At 40.2% G+C, this 21113-nt stretch overlaps 1 protein-coding gene across 1 annotated transcript in view; it reads left to right on the forward strand.

Moving 5' to 3' along the window:
• Positions 1-21113, forward strand: part of gabrb1 (gamma-aminobutyric acid type A receptor subunit beta1) — a 76110-nt gene that overhangs the window by 48042 nt on the left and 6955 nt on the right. The window contains exons 5-7 of the mRNA XM_030044970.1: positions 13250-13332; positions 19150-19293; positions 19640-19792. Coding sequence (XP_029900830.1) covers positions 13250-13332; positions 19150-19293; positions 19640-19792 — 380 coding nt within the window. The remainder of the gene's footprint in view (positions 1-13249; positions 13333-19149; positions 19294-19639; positions 19793-21113) is intronic.

The raw sequence follows: 21113 nt of genomic DNA on the forward strand, positions 1-21113 counted from the left end.
TAGCTACTGAGGAGGTGCGACGATCCTCATTAAAACCCATCATAAAAAGAAACTAAAAAGACTAAAAGTCCAAGGGTTTAACACTGACAATGTGATTTTTAGCATTTAGGATGTTTGGTGGCCATATTGGCTTGGCGGGCTGTTAAGTCTACAATTCCACGGCAGTGAGTGAGGAGGTCAATAGAAACTGAATGGGGAGAACCGGCATGGGCTTCTGGTTTACCACAAATCCGAGTATTTCTAGTTGGCTCTCGTTGCCATGGCAACATCTGTAAACATTCAACTGACGTCACGATGTTGGCAGAAGAGTTTGTTTACGTCGGGAGAACTGATGCACAGCTAACAGAAACAAGAAAATGAATCAAATTGCAAAAAAAAAAAAAAAAAAAAAAAGCTAGTGGCTCTTTATTCCGAAAAATAAAAAATAAATAAATAAAAAATGTTGGTTTAAGAAGGAGCCGAGTCTTACCTGGTGGGTTGTTGGTGGCTTTACCAGAACGTTATTCAATAACTTTGTGTACAACAACGCAGCTAATTAGGATTTACTTATCTCACTCTGTAATTAACATTACCTGAGACAGGCTATGATTTAGCCTCCAAATTATTTTTAGATAACTTTAGCAGCATGCCAGAGATTTTAGCTAATTAACTTGAACCTCTTACCCCTTCATTGTTACTGTGAGCTGGGCACACAGGGACAGACAGAGATCCTCTGAATGGACAGGTGCTTGTTTTGTCACGATGGAAGTCTCTCTAAAGTTATTCAATCAGCGCCTCAAAGATGGGTGCCAGCAGGTCCACTGGCAAAGCTCGACGGGCCCATACAATGCTAATTCTACCCAGTTCAGTTTCTGTACCATCTTGCCATCAGTCATCTTTGAAAAACTGATTGAATAACTTCAGAGATACCAACATTATGACAAAACAAGCACCTGGCCGCTAGTGTGACATTAGGGTTAGGTTAGAAAATAATACACTCGATATCGCACACCGACCCCATCTCCAATTTCGGTAGTGAATTCAGGAACTGTCAGACTTGATCCAGCCTTATGGAGTCACCCCCTCCCCTCCAGTCTTTACGTGTTGCAACAAATTAAGGCCCTGGTCCTACTGCAAAAGCTACGTGTGATAGTGCTTCTTCATTCTGGGGTTTGCAGGAGGATAGGGCCTGTTGTTACGGGCCCCCGCCCCCCCGCATCTCCCATGCTATCGCAAAGGTCCAGTAACTGTTTATTATTTAGGATTTTTATATTCAAAGTACGGGAGGAGTTGCCTCCTCCATGCTACTCGTGCAGGGTTTGGGATGGGCTCATGGGTAGGATGAGGGCTGGGGATCACTTTTGGAGTCCTATTCGCTAAGATTTGTGTGGCAACAAATTGGCCGCCTGACCGAAAAAAACAGGATGGGGGTTGTTCAGTTCTTAACAATTTATGGGCCCAACCCTAACCCTAACACACAAACACACTCTCACACACACTCTCACACTCACTTACCCACACACACATATACATGCACAGACTCCCACACACGCAGACACACAGACACATAAACGCACTCACTCCCACTCACACATGTACACACATTAACACACACTGACACTTACACACAGACTCAGACACACACACTCTCCCCCACACACAGAGAATTTGTTATGGTTAAGGTTTATGGTCAGGGTTAGGTTAGGTTTAGGGTTAGCACTGAGGTTAAGGTTAGGGTTAGGGTTTATGGTCAGGGATAGGTTAGGTTTAGGATCAGCACTGACTGGGTTAGGGTTAGGTGAAAAATACCCTGATTTGCCAAAGGCCCATGCCAATTCTACCCAATTCAGTTTCTATGGTGAGGACTTTGAGAGGCAGTGAGCAGTAGTTGCTTTAGTTAGGACTGGAGTTCAGAGGTGACTGTCAGAATTTATATTCAAAAGACAAAAAAACATGGTTGGTTAGATTAGACATTTGGTTAATTTGTTTATTAGCAGATTGATTGGCTGGCTGACTTTAGGCTGTGTGTGTGTGTGTGTGTGTGTGTGTGTATGGTTTTATAGGTCAGCAGCAGGTTGGCCTGGCTCTGTGTCTGGTATTATAGTGGTGCTGGGTTGGTAATGCCCTGGCAAACGCAACATGACTGTAAGGATCAGGTGAGTCACCCTGCTGAAAGTGGCAGCTGAGAGCCAGTGTTCACCAGACGAACTCAGCCCGGGTGGCATACACACACTCACACACACACACAGAGAGTGACAGAGTGAGAGAGCAGTATACCAGGGCAGATCTGGGGTGCCTTCCATTTAGGCACCAAACAGGAAAGAACATGCTGCAAAAGGACAGGGAGCGCTGCCTAGATTTGTCCAAAACAACACTGGCTTTCCCTGCTTTCATGGCTGAGTGAACACAGGCCTTTTGGGCTGTCCTCATCGTTCCCTGTCCCCTCCAAGGTAAACACTTCCCTGCAACCAGGAGCTCATTCCCCCTAAGTCACTTCATACAAAACATATCCCCTAAAACTCTTCCAAATCTCCTTGTCTTTCTCACATACACACAGGTGCGCGCATGCACACACACACACACACACACACACACGCACACAGCTGATGGATTTTTTGCAGTTGCGCTACCCTTGAATTTTCATTCCACTGAGGAGGCTGTTCCCAAATTGGGAGAGAACATTACAGTGATTAGAAAGCCAAAAGCATGCAGACATCCTTTTTGCGTTATTGTGTGCTTGATGTTATTCATCTATATCTGTACATATCTCTGCCTAACAAATCACATCCACCCAGACTCATGTCCTCCCAGCAGCATCCATACAGTGTTGTTCATGAAAACAAAACTATTGTGAATTCTGCCGTTTGGCGCACATACATACATACATATATATACATACGTACATACATGCATACATTTCATGATGCTGCATGTTCTCCTGAAGTGGTTCGAGCTATGGCTTTGTCATTTTCCTTGACCTTGACTCTTTTGTGTAAAATGATTGTGACTGATATGAACATGATTATCTCAATTACGTGACTTGTGTTAAAGAGACAGTTCACCCATTTTGAAAATTTTGATTTTATTTCCCTTCCCCCCAGCTGTTCTGTAGGACAGTAGTGGTGCTATCTTCCTCTCATTGTTACTGAGTGCTGGATACTGGCTGGATGCTCCAAATGCTAACTGTTAGCCTCCTGCCATTGACGTGGACTTCCCCCCAGCTAACATGCTGAAAAATAAATGCTTTAATCCACTCAAAGAAGATTTAATATCACTTTACAAACATCACTTTCCAAATCAAAGATGTACATACAACTACCTAAGTGTAAAACAACAATACTTTGCCCAAATTACTGTTTAAAACTGTTTTTTTTTTTGTTTTTTTTGTTTTTTTGTTTTTTTGTTTCATTTTATCTATCGTGAGAGATCCAGAAAATTGCACTTCCTGTATCACTCCACACCAGAGAAGCAGCAGACACCACAGAGACGGAAGTGGATTGCTTGAGTTTGTTACCATTTGTGTTCTTCACTGAAGAAGCTACATTGTGGCTAATGTCTTGACTAGCTTCTTCTTTATTCCTTATAAAACAAATAAAGAAAGTGTCTCTTGAGCATTTCATAAAAAGCAGTGTTATTCAGGGTAAACCACCTGAAACCTTATACCTCTGTGAAATAAGAATAATGTTGGCCAATTAAGCCGATAATGAACCTTTATAATTGAAATTCATTGTACAGACTACATTAATTCAGTTTTTGTTTGGGACTTTTTTTTTTTTTTTTTAACCTCTGCCAACATAGTTGGATAGGGGTTATGTTTTTGCTGCATTCCATCTGTTTTGTTTGTTTGTTTGTTTTATTAGCAGTATATCTCAAAGCATTATGTATAGATTTGCACAAAAGGTGGAAAAGTTAGTCATGGGCCAAGAAATTGCTGACTTTTGATGCTGTCAAAAGGATGTGTGTCAATGGGCATCGCCAATTACAAAAAGGCCAAAAGGGAGTGTGGTGGTGGATGTGGCCTATCACAAAAAGGTACATAACTCAACAACAGGAACACCTAAATCAACCACATACACATAACTGTTTAATGTTTGAATACATTCAGCAAAAAAACTACCCTCCATTAAAAGCACAAAAACTAAGAATTTAACGAAAGTTTGTGGCATGGAAATAACATGTCTTCAGAACTACTGATGAAGGTATCTACTCTACTTAGTGCCATATTTCTAGTAGAAATTGCTTTCACACCAAAAATAGTTTGCCTTGAAGTGGGTCGCGGCCACATTTTTTTGGACAAATCTTTTGGAGAATTTTTGTCCGGACCAAAGTTCACTTGGCATGTTCACACCTGGCAAAAACATTAGAACTTTACACAAAGTCTTTAAGGTCTGGACGAAATGATATAGGTGTGCAGTCCTCCCATTTTCTTTTCTATCATGAAAATATCCACACATCTTTTGAGGCATGTCAAAATAATATATGTTCATAGTAGGTGTAGATGATGAAGAACCTTCACATGGCAAATTGGAGTAAATTATCCTAATGACTTCAATTTGATGGATTGTGGATGCGTGATGCTCCAAAAGTACAAGTCACATTACATCACTGAGTTTGAGCAATCACCTTACGGACACATCTTAGCAGGTACCATCATATAATCTGTCATAGATTACATTTTTAGAGTAAGTGTTTATAGAATATGTGTAATAGGCATGACACTTTCTCCTCCTTCCAACCCCCATCCCATGTTCCTCCGTAATACAACCCTGAAATAACTTTAAGACAATTACATCAGCTTTTCACTTCCACCGCCTCGCAGACAGATTCTCACAGTTTCGCTTGGAGCTGGGAAGAGTTCTTTCACACCAGCATGCTGCAGCATCATTATTCCCTGCAGACTCCCACAATTATTCATCCAGTGTGCTTGCTCCTGACAGTGGGGCTATATTTAGGCTGCCTTAAATGACCCTACCAGTGACTGGCATGTTCACATGTTGATTGTTAGTGGCTCAACACCTTCCCTCAGCCAGGTAGTCGCATGTGTTTTCTTTCACCATAGTTAGTCACTAGTTCTACCAACTTCTGATTGATGGAAGATGTTTGCTCTCATGGGAAGACAGGACAAGGACAGTAGAGATGACAGAGGGGCTTTCTCTAATCTGTGCTGCTTTAGCTGTTTTTTTTTTTTTTTTTTTTTTTTTTTTTTTTCCCTGGAAAGACAAGCAGACCCCAAAGTGGATTCAGATTCCCAGAGAGCTCATGTTGCCAGTAACAGGGCCCTTAGACACAGGAAATGATATCATAATGGTGTCTGTTATGGAATTGAAACCCGATGTCCATCTGTTGTAAGGCCCGGGCACTCTAGATAATTGTCTGCGATAAGTCTGGTCAGTGCAGCTAAGAGGATACTATTGCTAGAGATACTTAGGATTATAAAAGGAGATGGCGCGCTACGTCAGTTTACAACACTAAAAACAGCAGCATGTCGGTGTAAGACACACATCAGCCAATCACGCTTTTTATTTGCATAGCTGCAATTTGATATTTACTGCCCAACACCGCAGATTTAATACGGATAAAAACAGGACTGCATGCCTTTGTAAAACAGTCTCTGTAGCTTGAATGGTGCTTGATAGGCCTGTTTCCAGTTAACATGACTGGTGCTGCAACAAGATGAGAGCAAATGTTCTCATAGCTAGCCTTGCTATAGAGCTCATTTATTTAAAACTTACATTTTGGAGGTTTGTCATTGCAGAGTTGATTTGAGAAATTCCATGACTGACGCCATCACTTCCTAAAGCTCCATATTTAGATGGAAGCCTTTCCCATTCCTTGCCCCTTCCTTGCCATCCTTACTTGTCTCCTGTCATAATCCTGGGCATGCCCTGCTAATGAGCAAACCGTATCTGTGCAGTTGAACCATCAATCAGAAGAGAGCGGGAGTTGCATTCTGATTGGATCACCTAACTCTCTCTGCAGGACTTCAGATTTTCATAGTTTCATGACGGCCCTACACCCATCAACAATAAAAAAAAAAAACATTTTGGTGAAAGTTTACCATCCCTTTGACACTGCTAGTTCCTGCCGCCTTAAGAGACAAGCGGCATGCCCTGATTCTCTTCATACCAAATGAAGACGACATACTTGAGTACACATTATGACTCACTCTTACAGTCGCTGTGGTAAATATTGAAGCTGTTTTTCACAGGTCACAGATCTTCCAAACATCCTGACACTACACTGGTATTTTACAAACGAGCAAATCAGGAGAAAAATGAGTTGTGCTCTGTTTCAGGTAAGCACTCTGTGTCGAAGCTTCCTGCTGCAGAGACATCAGCAGGCAGAGAGCAGCCAACTTCACCCACAAAGGAGACAAAACGTGAATACCATTTTCATTGGTGCAGCTTGTAAAAAAAGTATGCTTTTTCCCATGCAGTAACAGGTTTAGACCTATTTGAGTTTTGTTGAAACCTGGCTGGTATAATTATCAGACGGTACATTTTTGTTCTCACTATGTCAGAAATTGCCTCGACTTTAATCGTTTTGGCCAGTCTGCTGATTTATAGATTGGCTTACTGATTGATTGATTAATTCATTCATGAAATAGGTGGAGTGGACTGCAACAGGGAACCCTTCCTGACGGGTTAAAGGCCTGACACTCTCTATTTTTACCCCCACGCTGTCTATCCGCACTCTCTGCACCTGCTTTATTATTTATTGCATGCTTCTTAATGCATTCAATGTGTCTAAGACATGGGTGGAAAGCCCCAGAATATTCAACAAGGTAAGAAAACTTTGAATATTCATGCCTTGAGGGGCTTTTTATGTCTGGACATTGTAACAGCTGAATATGGACAGATGTGGGGATAGCTGGACACTTAGTCTCAGCAGAGTGAAGAGAGCTGGTCATGGGTTTTTACAAGGATGAGTGGGACTAGCATTAGAGGACCTCTCATGGCTTACAAAGTCCCAAAGACATTTTTGTTAGATCTCATATATGTGAGATGACTTCCGACCTTCCCCTTCGTCCATTCTCGCTGCCAATGAAACCTCCACCTCCACTGGCCCCAAGCAATCCATGCTTCCCATCTGTTCCATGCAGGCGCATGTCCACAATTACAGCCAGTGAAATCATCTCTACAGTGTTTGTGACGAATTTAGCAGTTTTCACCACCAACTTTATCATGCTATCCTCCAAGGAACAGAAAAGTGTTCTAACAGGCATTTAATGGTAAGAAGTGTGAAATTGGTAAATGCAGTTCAGTAAAAGCTAGTATGAGTTTAGAGCTCAGAGTGGACTGTTTGTTTGTTTTTTTTTTTTACAGGAAACATTAAGGTAAGAGTAAATGTTAAAAAAGTGAGTAAAGAAAAGAAAAAAAAAAACACAACATACACCCAAAGAAGTTTAGCTGGCAGCATCCCGCATTGTCTATTTTGACCAAGTTAAACTGAAAACCTGAACTAATGCCGTAAAGAACTTAGATATAATGTTCAGAGAAATATACAGATATTGTCACAAATGACAATGTATATCCTCTTCTTCATCTTCCTCCTCACTTATTGTGATCCGTAAAACCAAAAGACCATACCAGTGATTCTGCATGTTTCCCCAAGCAAGTATTTTAGAACTCATACTTTAGACCTCTGAAATAATTTTCCCTCTCTTTTCTCTAGCCGTTGGTTTCCATTCAATCCACTACGATATGAAAATGAACTTTCAGAGTATTCCATCACCATAATAAAGTCGTCCACATTAGTTTTCTTAAAAGCAGCAGCACTGGTGACTTGAAATTGGGGCGGAGTGAAACGGTCCCTCCACTGGAAAATAGTCCCTAGGGAAAGGTTTACACATCCATTTATCAGTTCTGTTAGCCACAGAAGCAGAACATTATAAAGTGGGGTTTTCAACCAAAAATTAAAATTTGAGAATCAAAGGATTTTGAATTTATGTTGCTCCACACATAAAGTATTAAATAATTAGCAGCTTCACTTGGTCTAGTATTTGACTGGAATAAAAATCAGCATTAACCGTCATTAGCATCATCATCTAAACTGAGATGTCCACCTAACTCCTGTCCTTTCAGGTTAAAGAGGCGGCCTCATTTTGACTCATATGAAAAAAAGAAATATGGGCATAGTATTGTGTAGGACTGGATGGGACTGGATGTCTTGAAGCAGGTGCATAGGAGGAAAACAGTGTTAGGCCACAGAAAAATCCCGTACACTGGCTTAGGTCAAAGTACACCAGTGCTGGACTGTTCAAACCGAGGTGACACAATTTCTCTGCAGATGGATACAAATAGCTTTTTGTCCTGTCCTTGCATGCGTTTAAATTGAAATTAATGGAACATGAAAGACAAGTGTGCCCGATCCTTAACCGCTCCAGGTGAACATCTGGCCGAACAAGAGGGCATGGTGGCCTCACTGGTATCACAGCTGTGGAGTGGACATCACCTGCCCACCCCAAGTGTCCCTTATTCCCAAGGAGGGAATTCATCTGGGTGACTTGAAACAAATCACTTAACACCCAGCTGAACTCACTGTGATCTGGAGCTTTTCTTTCAGACATGGCTTTCTTACTGTACCATTAAATACTCAGCTATCTTTCTTGCCTTCATCTGCTTGTCAAATCATCACTTGATGATATGACAAGCAGAAGAAGAGAGAGGCGTATGCTTGCACATACACCTCTCTCTTCATCCAACACATTCTCATTCCCAGGTCATCCCAGGTCAGCTCCCTCACGCCCCTTCTGCATCTGATACCAACACCCGGAGACCCATCAGGCTTTCTCAATTTTATCACATGATGGTAGCATGTCACATGGTTAGGGTTAGCACCAAAACCACTTGGTTAAGGTTAAGGAAAGGTTAGATTGGGCATAAAAACACTTGGTTAAAGTTAGAGAGAGTTAGGTTTAGGCAACAGACGCTGGAATTGAACACAATCTTACATGTCTGCCATCCACCCTGACCAAGTCCCTTTGCAGACGTGCTTTTTATAGCATGTCACCCACCCCACGTGTGTCATACTAATGCCAAAGGGTGTGGGTGTGTTGTGATACCTGTGTGTGGACATATATTCTATCTATTTCTCTGTCTCTCTCTCTCTTTCTCATATATAAATACACACACTCACACACACATATATATATATATATACATACATATATATATATATATATATATATATATATATATATATATATTTTTTTTTTTTTTTTTTTTTTTTTTTATGCATTTTTAGGGGATTAAGCTCTCCCAGTTATTGCTGCTGTAATTTATACTGTCCACATCCCATAGCATATCACCTCTGGCCACTTGCTGTTCACGAATCCCTTGGTGCTCATCACATTCTGCTCTGCCAAAGACCTGCGTCCTGATTCCCTCTAACAGAGCTACGTCTCACCACAGATATACCCCGCACACTATTGGATAATGAGCACTTTCACCCCTCAATACCTCCCACTCACAGAGTGGGAGGTGTGGTCCAGCTATTGTGGTAAAGGGTAAAGAATAACATCCACCACTGACTCATTTCCTGTTGCCACATCAATCCTTGTTCTTTTGCCATCATTAAGGCACACCAGCCCTTTGAAATCCATCAAACCTTCCTCTGTACGCCCGAGTGCTGCCCCAGGTGCAGCCATCATTTCATAAGTGAGGGCGAGGGAATGTTCAGAACAAAGACTTTTTTTGTTTTGCAGAAAAGTAAAAAATTGTCACTTTAACTAAGGAGTGGGTGGTGGACTTTAATTGAGAAAGGTTTAATTTCACATTCTAAACAAAAATCACTTCATAATGTATATTTTTTAATTGTTTTGGACATTTTTTATGATTAACAGTGCATGGGGTTTTATTTTTATATTATTTTTCTATTTTTATCTTATGTTTTTAAGTGTGTCTTGCTTTGTAATTGTCCTACATTCTATGATGAAAATGCACTTTTGGTCATTTTCTATGTTACTCTGTGTTACTTGGGTTTTACTGTCAAATAAGGGGCCCTTCCTCCATCCTTTAAATAATGAATAAATAAGACACACAAAAAAGTCCTACCAAATGCTTGCAACATGATGCGAGTCATTTCATCTTTCGAGTTTTCCTGTATGTCTCCTGTTTGATTCTTTGCTCTGAGGAATGGGGCCTTCCTGCCAGAGGGAGCTGTTTCTGTATGCAGACTTGTGTAGCTTGTCAGGTAACGCTATGGGAGGCCTTTTGCTGAAATTAAACAATTGACAGCTTGAGTGAATATTTTGGGGCTCGGTGATGCAGGACACTGTGTGGCTGGCAGAGTGGGTGAATAATGGGAAAACTTGTTTTGATTTGGTGAATTCATTGTCGACTACAAGTCACACACAGACACACTATTTCCCTGTATATCCAGGCTCACTGGATCTGATTTCCAAGCCTTCTCATTCTCATTCAAATACTATTATTTCGAACTACGTTTTTTTAGAGTCATGTCGTGAACGCAATACACATTAATGCAAAGGAAAAAGTGGAAGATCTGTGGTCCTGGTGATCCTGAGTGGCAGGAAATAGACTTATATCGAGCTCAAAAACCTATACAGACAGATGGTTTACTACACTTCCATATTGCTGTAAGTGAGGCAATCTGCAAATTTAACAACCTAGATAACAAGGTAGCAGGTAACAGTTTTTTAACACCAAGGTCCATGTAAACAGCATCTAATGCACAGAGTCGAAATTTTTGATATGCACTGAGTAAATCTCAGAAAGTGTTTTGGGGCAAACAGGCATACTGTACTTTTTGGCAGAGCATGTCCTCACTCACCGGGGGAAGGAGATGGTGGTGGTGATGGACTGGCCTGACAGAGATGTGTAGTGTGAGGCATTAAGGTTATTTGTGTGTTTACAACTCCACAATCCTAAAACCCAGAAGCACTACCAAAATCTTGCAAAATAATAAATTAGGATTTGTTTCCCCACCACAAATTTGATTGTAACCTCACAGAAATGAAATGTATTGTGGAGTTACAAAACCAGAGGTTTGCCATGTACTTAGATGGTTATTTCTCAAAAATGAAAATAATCATAACTACAACACAAGGCACAAGTATCAACTTGATTTGCCTGCTGTTAGCATGTTCATGTCTCAGTGCAGCTTACACCTCAGAGGTGCTAATGTTTACAGTGAATCACCTGATTCTTTTCTTGATCTTTCCTCTCATTGAACAGCTGTTACCTTTTTCTAAGTAAGATGGTCAAAATGTTTTTCTTATTTTAAATTTTATTAAATATTTATTTATTGTCTTTTTAAATTTTTTTTTCTTTTGTTGTAACTGGGTATATTCTGATTAAGCCCCCGAAAGGCCCAGGTCTGGTATTCACAATCGAAGCATGACATCCCCCATGACCGGTGCAAGTTACTGTGGGTGTACTTTTACACCCAGTTAGTTTTATGTTTTCATTTTTTGAATTTTTTATTATGATTATTTGTTGCATGTGTGATATGTGATGTCTGTGACATTGTTGCTTGAAGCTTTTGGACTTTCTGGCCTGTTGGTGGCACTGTGGTGGACCAACCACTTTCATTTAGTGGATAGTGGATATCAGTGTAAAAACACTTGACTCTCCAAAGGCTCTCCACATTGGACCTTGTCCGAGACACTGAGCATGAAGTTTTGAGCCCTGTTGACTTATTATTTGATTCAAACATACAGAGCATTTTGGTAGGCATGCACATTATTTAATGGATGGTGGAGGTGCAATCACTGTTTCTATGTCCTCCGCACTCCCAAATTTGCTGTTTGGATACTTGTACTTGCATGTTAACAAGTAAATTCCTTGTCCAATAAAAGCTCGAACGTATTTCCCCATTACTGCACATCAAAGTTAATATGCCCACAGGGTTGCGGTGATTAGCTGGGATGAGGTTTTATTGTGTTTGCTGTTTAAACAAATGATGATGGATGTGACTGACTCTCTCGCAATGCAACAAACCCATAATTCACATGCAGCTTTATCTGTGGTATAACCTTGACCCTCTTCTGCCCGGGGAGCCAGATGAATGAGGTGGATATGGCGCATGACCACAGCCTCTCACGTCTTGCCAGAACTGCTGATGCAAAAAATCCACGTATATATATATTAAATGAAATCACTCACATCCACAATCACATCCTCTAATTCAATCCTACATCATCAGTTTGAAGCATGCCCCTTCAAACACAGGACCTTACAGCGGGGAAGTCACAGATTTTCAACCACCCAATTGCCCGGATTTTAGTGTTAATTCTTAATTACTCATAGTTCTGATTAAGATAGAACATGGAGCATTTCAAAGAGAGGGGGCACATAATCATGACTTAAGCAGTACAAAGGCAATTATAGCAGAGATACATAGAGTTCACTTCCAGTCGAGGCGTGAAGGGATTTGGGTTAATTGAGGGCTGAGTAGGTACAAAATGTGCTTTGGGATTCCGTGTGTGTATGAGGGGTGTACAGTATTGTTTGTTTTTTTCCCTCCTTTTATAAAGTCAACTTTTTTTCCCAAGTCACAGGGAAATAACAGCTTCTTTCTGTTTTGCAACTTGAATGCTCGAGGTGTCACGTTGTGTACTTAAAGGACCGCACCAGTGATTGTGCATGTTTAGCATAATATCTGCTAAATATACTTCATGTCTCTGCTAATCTTTTCCCTAAGTAAGCGGTCATCATATTTGGAACTCTTGTTATCAATTTTCCTCCCTTTCATCCATCCATTGGTTTCCATTCATTCCACTATGATATGAAAATGAACTTTCAGAGACTTCAAACTTTCTTCACACCAGTATTCCGTCACTGTAATAAAGTCCTCCACATTAATTTTCGTAAAAGCAGCAGCACTGTTTTGTTTTGATGATTTGAAATTAGGCGACATCAAATGATCCCTCCGCCAGAAAATAGTCCCCAGGGAGAAAATTGCTTTCCACAGCCAATGATCAGTTCTATGGTTTATGAACGGTGATGGTATTGTGAGCCACAGAGGCATAACATAATAATGTGGGGTTTTAAACCAAAAACTTGAAATTAAAAATCAAGCGATTTTGAATATGTGTTGTGAAATCCTCAGTGCTAGTATCATTAGTTTGTTGCTTCAAAATCACTGGCAGGGTCTTTGAATTTGAAATGGTTAAGGCTTTGTTTAGTGGGTGTGATCTGGGTTCACATCACTGTCTTTTTTTTTTTTTTTTTTTTTCTTACTGTATGATGAACTGGAATATATTTGGGATATTTACCATGATACCACCATATTTTCTTGTTTGCAGGATCACGACCACTGCCGCCTGCATGATGGACCTGCGCAGATACCCACTGGATGAGCAGAACTGCACCTTGGAGATAGAAAGCTGTGAGTGTTACTGTGTAAATAAAACTGCATTAGCTGTTGGACTGAAATCACTAAAATGCAACACGGACCTTACTGTTATCTGACTCTAAATGGTCCATATACAATAGCATCTGACATAAATTAACTGAAAAAAGCTTAAAGGGATGGTAAACCCAAAATTTGAGAGTTCCTGAAAGTCCAAACTGTAATCAAACAGTTATTGACTTTCAGTTGTTGAGTTTTAGCAGCAGCACTTTCTGCAGGGTCTACAGTACAGGTGGGCATCCCCCCATAGAGTAATGTTATTGTTTTGACTCAGGTAACACCAACCTACTGTAGTGAAAATATCTTGCTTGTTGAAACTAGTGCTGCAGCAATATGATGGCAAATATTTTCATAGTTAACATTGCTGTAGCTTAAGGGCAGATATTCCAATTCCTTGTTTGGGAATTGGACCAGAGACAGAAAAATTTCCCTTCAGCAATTGTTGTGAGAGGGGAGCACACACACACACACACACACACACACACGCACACACACACACACACACAGCATACAGATTATTTACAGTAATGGTGAAGAAGCAAAACCTAATAACTGAACTAAAGCCAATATCTGCTGAGATCCAGTTTTCCTGAAGGAGCAGATCTCTAATGTCTTGCTGTCATTGTGTAAAAATGCAGAACACTACGAAGCCTGCAAAATATGTAACATCATCTTTACGGTAATTTTATTTTGTCTTATTGCTTCTCTTTCCAAAGTTATGAATAAAATTACATCATGACTGCCATTTCACAACCAGTAAGAAAATACAAATACACTTACAACCTATTTATATAGAATTTTTACTGCTTCCATCTAAGAAAAACAAAGTATTTTGGTGTGAAATCCAATCTTTATAATTAAACAGTGTATTCAATATCAGAAATAAACACATGACATTCGTAACAAAGCAAACTGCTTGAAACTCGGTCAAGAATTGAGGAAGTTAGGATTTTAACTTTAACTGCACGTTTCACCCACAACCACCACATAATGAAGCAACAATATACAGTCGGTAAATGAGTTTTATTCTACAGGGGGAAGGCGTGAGGAAACATGTCTGTCACCTCATTTTTTAAGTTCTGCCTTTGCAGAGTGACAACTTACTAGAGCAAGCTACCACAAACTCTGATCAAGTTGAGGTCACTCCATGCACACACACACACACACACACACACACACACATACAAGTCGGACACAAAACAGGAAGTGCAGTGGACCAAACCACTATGTAGCATGAAAGGGTCGTACGTCAGTTTTTTTAAACTAAAAACACATTGCTTTTCCTCCATAATTAACACAAGAGCTTCCAAAATATATTGTATGATTTGGAATTACATAGTTTTGTTTCCAATGATTTTTGTGGGGGACAACTATCCCTAACTATCACCACATATAATCAAAGTCCCTTGATTTTCACATTTGAATTTTTGGTTGAAACACCCACCTTATAATGTTCTTATAATGTGTGGAAATCAGTGGCTGGACAAAAGGTAGGAAAACTGATTTTGGAGGACTAAAATACTTGCTCTGCAGAAATATTAGCAGAAACATTATGTATATACAGTCCATTCTGTAGGTATTACACTAAACATGTAAAATCACCAGTATGGTTCATTAATACAGTTTCTAAGTAACACATGGCTAAAGCCCACATACTTAATCAGCCACATTGGGGTAGTTGGGTTTCATCTAGGTTTTAATCGCTTTTCATTATTCTCCCTCCATGAACGTTTCCATCTATTGTTCTTGTCAGCACAGCAGCTACTTAAGGTAAAAATGCACTTTCCTCTGTGTCCCTGTCGAAGACTCGAAGGTTCTGAGGTCATGCCGTGCTTTACGCCAACTAATGCAAACTGGCATTTCTTGTTCAATCAGACTTGACCGAAGTGCCTCAGTTGAATAATAGATATCGCCTACATGCATAGTTAAATCAGTCCCACACAGTCCACACAAACTCACACACTGCATCTGGCTTAGGCTCAGTGTGTGTCAGTCAAAAAGTAGATTGTTTGCTCTCTGGATGACTGGGTTGTGATAAAACATAATTTTATCTTCACTTGGACTTCTGTATTGCGCTTGAACTGTAGGTGTACCCATGATTAGAATACTGGGTGACTGCAAGGAATTAGGAGGGTTTACTTCCAATGTAATAACTAGTGTGTTAGTGTGTTAGTACTTATACCCCCAGATTTACTAAGGCAGGCGCAAACCAGCTGCTTGTGCTAAAAACAGCTGACACTTAATTACTGAAATCGCTGCGGCACAATTTTGACGCAATTAGCCAATAAGAGTACCAGAATAGCTGCTTAAACTGGAGGATTGCAAGAGACACATCTTTCCTGTCATTAAGTGTAGAACAAATTTGATCTATTGCTTCTGAACAGTCCCAGTCACAATTAAATATTGCTTGTACTTCCTGTTCAAAGATATCCTACAGTAATTACACAGAATTTCTACTGTCAGTTTTATTTTAAATAATCCTTATGTTGAATAGGCCATCCATGAAAAAGACAGGAGAAGAACTCTCTGAGCTCTCAAGCCCTGATGCAACTGCCTCAGGAGGTCTGCCTGGTCCTGGGTAACCTCAACCTCCACCTTCAGAGAAGGGTCTTCGCGATGACTCACATCGCATTCATTCCCTTTTGTTTAGATATCCTCATTGGGACAATGTCACCTTCCTTAAGGTTTGGTCTCTTGTGGAGCCATTTCTAATGAATCTGGTGTGTGTGAAGGGATTCCTTACACCATATTACCCAGAATGTATCTGCCAGAAACTGCACTTTGTTCCACTGGTGCTTGAAGAGGTCTCCCTCAGTGAAGTCTACAGGAAGTAGAGAGGGAGCACTGACCTTCTGAGTCATAAGAGTCGCAGGTGTTGAAAAGAGGAGAACCTCTGGATGAGAGGAGAGCAGAGTGAAAGTAGCCAAGATCTCATGGGGCATTTTTGACTTTCCAAGTTGCATGAAGATAGAATTTAGGATGCATCTTTCAATCCCAATCATACATTCCCACACACAGCTCATTTGAGAAGTGTGGGGGTTTGAAGACCCATGTACATTTCTGGTCCAGAAGGTTTTCCTCAATGCTGGTCTTGCCCAGACTTGGAAGATCCAACTTTAGTTATCGTGATGCGCACACAAAGTTGGTTCCACAGTCGGACCTCAACTGCTTAGCAGGGCCTCTGACACAAAAGAGAGATTTGATAAAACTGGAGGAGTACATAGAGTCTATGACCTCTATGTGGACAGCTCTATATTATTATAGCTTGCCCACTTCTTGCATTGTGATGTAACCTCCCAAGGCCCAAAGATGTCAGGTCCTACATAGCAGTGTTGGGGGTTTGGATGTTCTTCTTGTGGTACCTCTGGCTCAAGCAGGAAGGCAGAACCAGACAGCCAAGTTGTATTCGAGAGATGATCTGCAGTAATTGCTCATGATCCCTGATCAGCAGGTTGATCTCTGTCAAAACATAGCTCCACTGGTCAGGTTGACTGCCTGACACGCTGTACACGATTATTCACATATACATACAATCACCGTGCCTCATTGTGGATGTAACCAAGCACCACCTTGCTTTCTGTGTCCAGTCTTATTCTGGACATGTTCATCCTCAATGAGATCGGCTCTCTCTCCTCTCTTTCCTCTCTCCATCCTTACACATGTAGCCCTTTTTATCCCTCAAACATAAGAGAAAGGCTGCCCTGAGTTCTTCAACTCTGGGGCTACACACATTAATATTGAATTAATGAATGTACTAACTAGGCATCTTCTCTCTCCGGTAGTTTTGTGCTCTCTCCTCTCTTCTTCTGTCACCCTCTGCAGGTATTTCTGCCTCTAGTTCTGTTATCATTATTACTATGTACTCTTTCTTCCTGCTCTCTCTCTTTTCTTTCCTCCCCTCTCCCTCTCTCTCTCTACCCATCCGGTCGAAGCAGATGGCCAACCCAGACATAGGTTCTGCATGAGGTTTTTTGCTCTGTTAAAAGGGCTTTTTCCTCACCACTGTAACCAAGTGCTTGCTTATGGGGGAGATTTTGGTTCATGGGATGAGCCAAAATCTGTTGGATCTCTGTAGAGCATATTGAGATAACGTCTGTTGTGATTTGACGCTATACAAATAAAAACTGAATTGCATTGAATTGAACTGAACTGAATTGAGTGTTGAGTGAGAGTTCTAGCCTAGGTATGGTCAGGTCAGGTAAGGGGGGCAACAATGTCTTGCCAAAGATACTATTATAAAATAGTAAATATTATAGTAAAACAGTGGTAAAATACAAAACGATAAAATTTGTTTTTAAATGGGTTTACCATCCCTTTAAGACAACGCCTAGGAAGATGTTTACTGCATTTACACTGAAGATGTACATGACTAATCAAGTCATTCTCTAGATTTTTTATCTGTTGGTCTTCTCATACATACATTAAATGGGTGAGGAAAAAAAGTCAAAATGTGATGAAGCCCATCCGGTAATGAGAAGGAGCTAATTCCCTGAAATCCTGCAGCTCCCTTTAGATAAGCTGGGGAATCTGAGGGGAGAAAGACAAGCCAGTCCAATTAAATTGGTCTAATTACTGAAAGGACAGCGAAGGCCTGTGTCACTCTGGTTCAGGCAGTAGACATAACTCAGAGACTAACAAGAAAAAAAGTAAAACTTTCTTGCTGTTCCAGTTTAGCCACTGGGAAAATGGAAGATGCTTAGCAGTTGAACAAGGAAAAATGAGATGTCTGCTTTCTCTTTGCCAGCCTTAGACAACAGGAAACTGTCCTATTACAGATTATGACTTGTTGAGAAAATCTCTACCAATGCTTCCTTCTGTTAATGCTTAGAGGATATTAGAAATGGCATCTGATTACATTACATTTAGTACTGAATCTATTTTCAAAAGGTCACTCACAGCAATGTCATGATAGTTTTTGTAACCTTTGGAGTATGCAGCTCTGTTTCTGAATTTTAGCTGACAGGTCATAATTCAATAAAAGTTGGGATTTTCTTCAGTACAGTCTTCAGCTAGCTCTTCATATCGCAGATCCACACTGACTGACAGCTAATCAGTTGGTAGCCTAAATCTGCCCAAATAAACATTACCATATGGACATAACTTAGCAAGTGAAAGAAATACTCACACAAGAAGTAGGCCCTGCCATTTTTTTTTGGAATTAACTAAATGCCTTGTCATTTCAATGCCTCATTTATACCCAGACTGTTAATAGTTAAGACAATTAAGATAAACTAATAAGTTGAAATGGGGTGTGTTAATAGACTTTGCATATACAGGACAGGCAGAGGTAAAATAAATTAAGATCTGAAAGAGTGTATTATAACTTGTTAAGAATTTGAACCACAAAGTCAGGACTTGTAATATGACTTGCAACTTGCCTATCTTGACTTGAGACTTGACTTAGGAATTACCTTTCTTAACTTGAGACTTGACTTGCAACTTGCCTATCTTGACTTGAGACTTGCATATATTGACTTGGGACTTGACTTGCAAATTGTCTATCTTGACTTGGGACCTAACATGGACTTGCCTGTCCTGACACTTGACTTGAGACTTTCCTATCTTGACTTGTCTCTTGCCTATTTTGACTTGGACCTAACTGGGACTTGCCTTTCTTAATCTGAGACTTGACTTGCGACTTGCCTGTCTTGACTAGGAACCTAACTTGGACTTGCCTTTCTTAACTTGAGACTTGACTTGAGACTTGCCTATCTTCACTTGGGACTTGAGACATACTTGTGAATTGCAAATATTGACTTTTTACCATGTCCTGTGTTTTCCTGCTTTGCCCAGACGGATACACCACTGATGACATTGAGTTCTACTGGCAGGGAGGAAGCTCTAAAGGCTCGGTCACTGGAGTGGAGAACATTGAACTACCCCAGTTCTCCATTATAGACTACCAAACGCTCTCCAAGAAAGCTGTGTTTGCTACAGGTAACCTTGTCTAATAGTGACATTTGGCAGATTCTTCTGACATTCTGAATTTTTGTCATTTTTTCCTTTGGTTCTTGTCACACTGTAAGAAGCTTTTAAACTGAGCTGGCTGGTTGCAAGTACCCCAGGATGTGAATACATTTCCGAAGTGGAAATTCATAAAAATTTTCAACTTAATACAACAACTTTCTGGTAAAGACAATAAGGCTAATTTTATAGAATGTTACAAAAATGCACTTTTATTTTTATTTATTTTTATTTTAATTTACAGGGGTATTGAGTGAAATGAGCTCAGTAATGTTCAGATGACTTAAGTTGTTCTGTGCTTTTGTGTTGCTTTTCACAGGCTCTTATCCACGGCTGTCACTGAGTTTCAAGCTAAAGAGGAACATTGGTTACTTCATCCTACAAACATACATGCCCTCCACCCTGATCACTATCCTGTCCTGGGTCTCCTTCTGGATCAACTATGATGCCTCGGCTGCCAGAGTGGCCTTGGGTTGGTGACCTTTTCAATTCTTCAATCAGGATAGCATTTTGTTTGCTTGTTGTTGTTTGAACCCTTTTTTGTGTGCAGTTCAAGTAGAGCAAAATCTCTGGTTATCATTCCAGTCCCTAGAGCTAGTATGGGGAAAAATGAGTCAGTTGCAAACTGCAACGATTGTGTTTGATGATCCTGACCCAGAATTGATACTTAATCTTTATTTTGATTTAAATAAAAACAAGAAATTAAATTTAAAAATTACATAAATGACATAATTAAAAAAAAATAATAATTAACATGTAAATAAAATTACAATATACACATTTTATTTTTTATTTTTATTACTTGTTTATCATTTTATTTCTCATCTTTTTATACATTAATTACAGTAATTGTAAGTCTAAAATCACACAATATTTCAATGCTGAATCTTAATAGTTGATTGCAATACATACATATACAATACATATTGTATCAGCACACAAGTGTCATGATCACAGGGTCCCTGTCGATTCCCATTCCTGATAGCTATATACATTTCTTCTTTTGCATAATGCACATACTTAACTCTCCCCTCCAAATCTAAATGTGCACACCACTTTGAAGAAGTATTGACTTGCACATACTGGCTGCCTTGGCTGAATGTTCATTTGCACAAACCCTCAGGCCACAGTGTGTATCAACCAAAGCCTTAGGCAGTGTGAATCCCTCTTGACAGTGACACCACTTTGGATGGGTAATGAGAGGATCTACATTATCAAACACTATCAAACATTCACTGTAAAAAGTCATGTAAACTGTCAACAAAAGGTCCAATACATTATTCACTTTTAAAAATAAAGAGTAGTCCTATTGTGGGAATCTAATATATACGTTTTGTTTTCATAAGGCCTAATTCAGAGTGTGTCATATTAAATGGGTTTTCCTTGGACAGAGATCCAGATTTTCTGAGTTGTTCCCCTTCCAACTTGGACAAACTGATGTGCATCAAAGTGTTTTAGGCTGGAATTTTCTTGTGTATATGCATGAACACACACACACCTTGGTGGGTGGCATCCTTGCGCTCCTCCAGACATGTTCTCAGCCTCAGGCAGCTTGTATCCTTTGATCCAGAGTGGGGCTGCATCCCGTTTGTCTTTCCTACCGCTTATTTCCCCTCTTCCCTCTCTACCACTTCTCTCCTTACCAGGAAGGAAGCTTGGATGTAATGCAGAAAGGAAGGGGGAAAGATTGAGAAGGAAGCAGAAGTGAACAGAAATAGGACAGTTGTATCCTGATATCTTCATCATCAATTACAAAGCTCTACAATGACTGACATATTCAAAATGTAGTTGTA

This window comes from Myripristis murdjan, chromosome 22, assembly GCF_902150065.1.
Source record: "Myripristis murdjan chromosome 22, fMyrMur1.1, whole genome shotgun sequence".
NCBI classification, from domain to species: domain Eukaryota; kingdom Metazoa; phylum Chordata; class Actinopteri; order Holocentriformes; family Holocentridae; genus Myripristis; species Myripristis murdjan.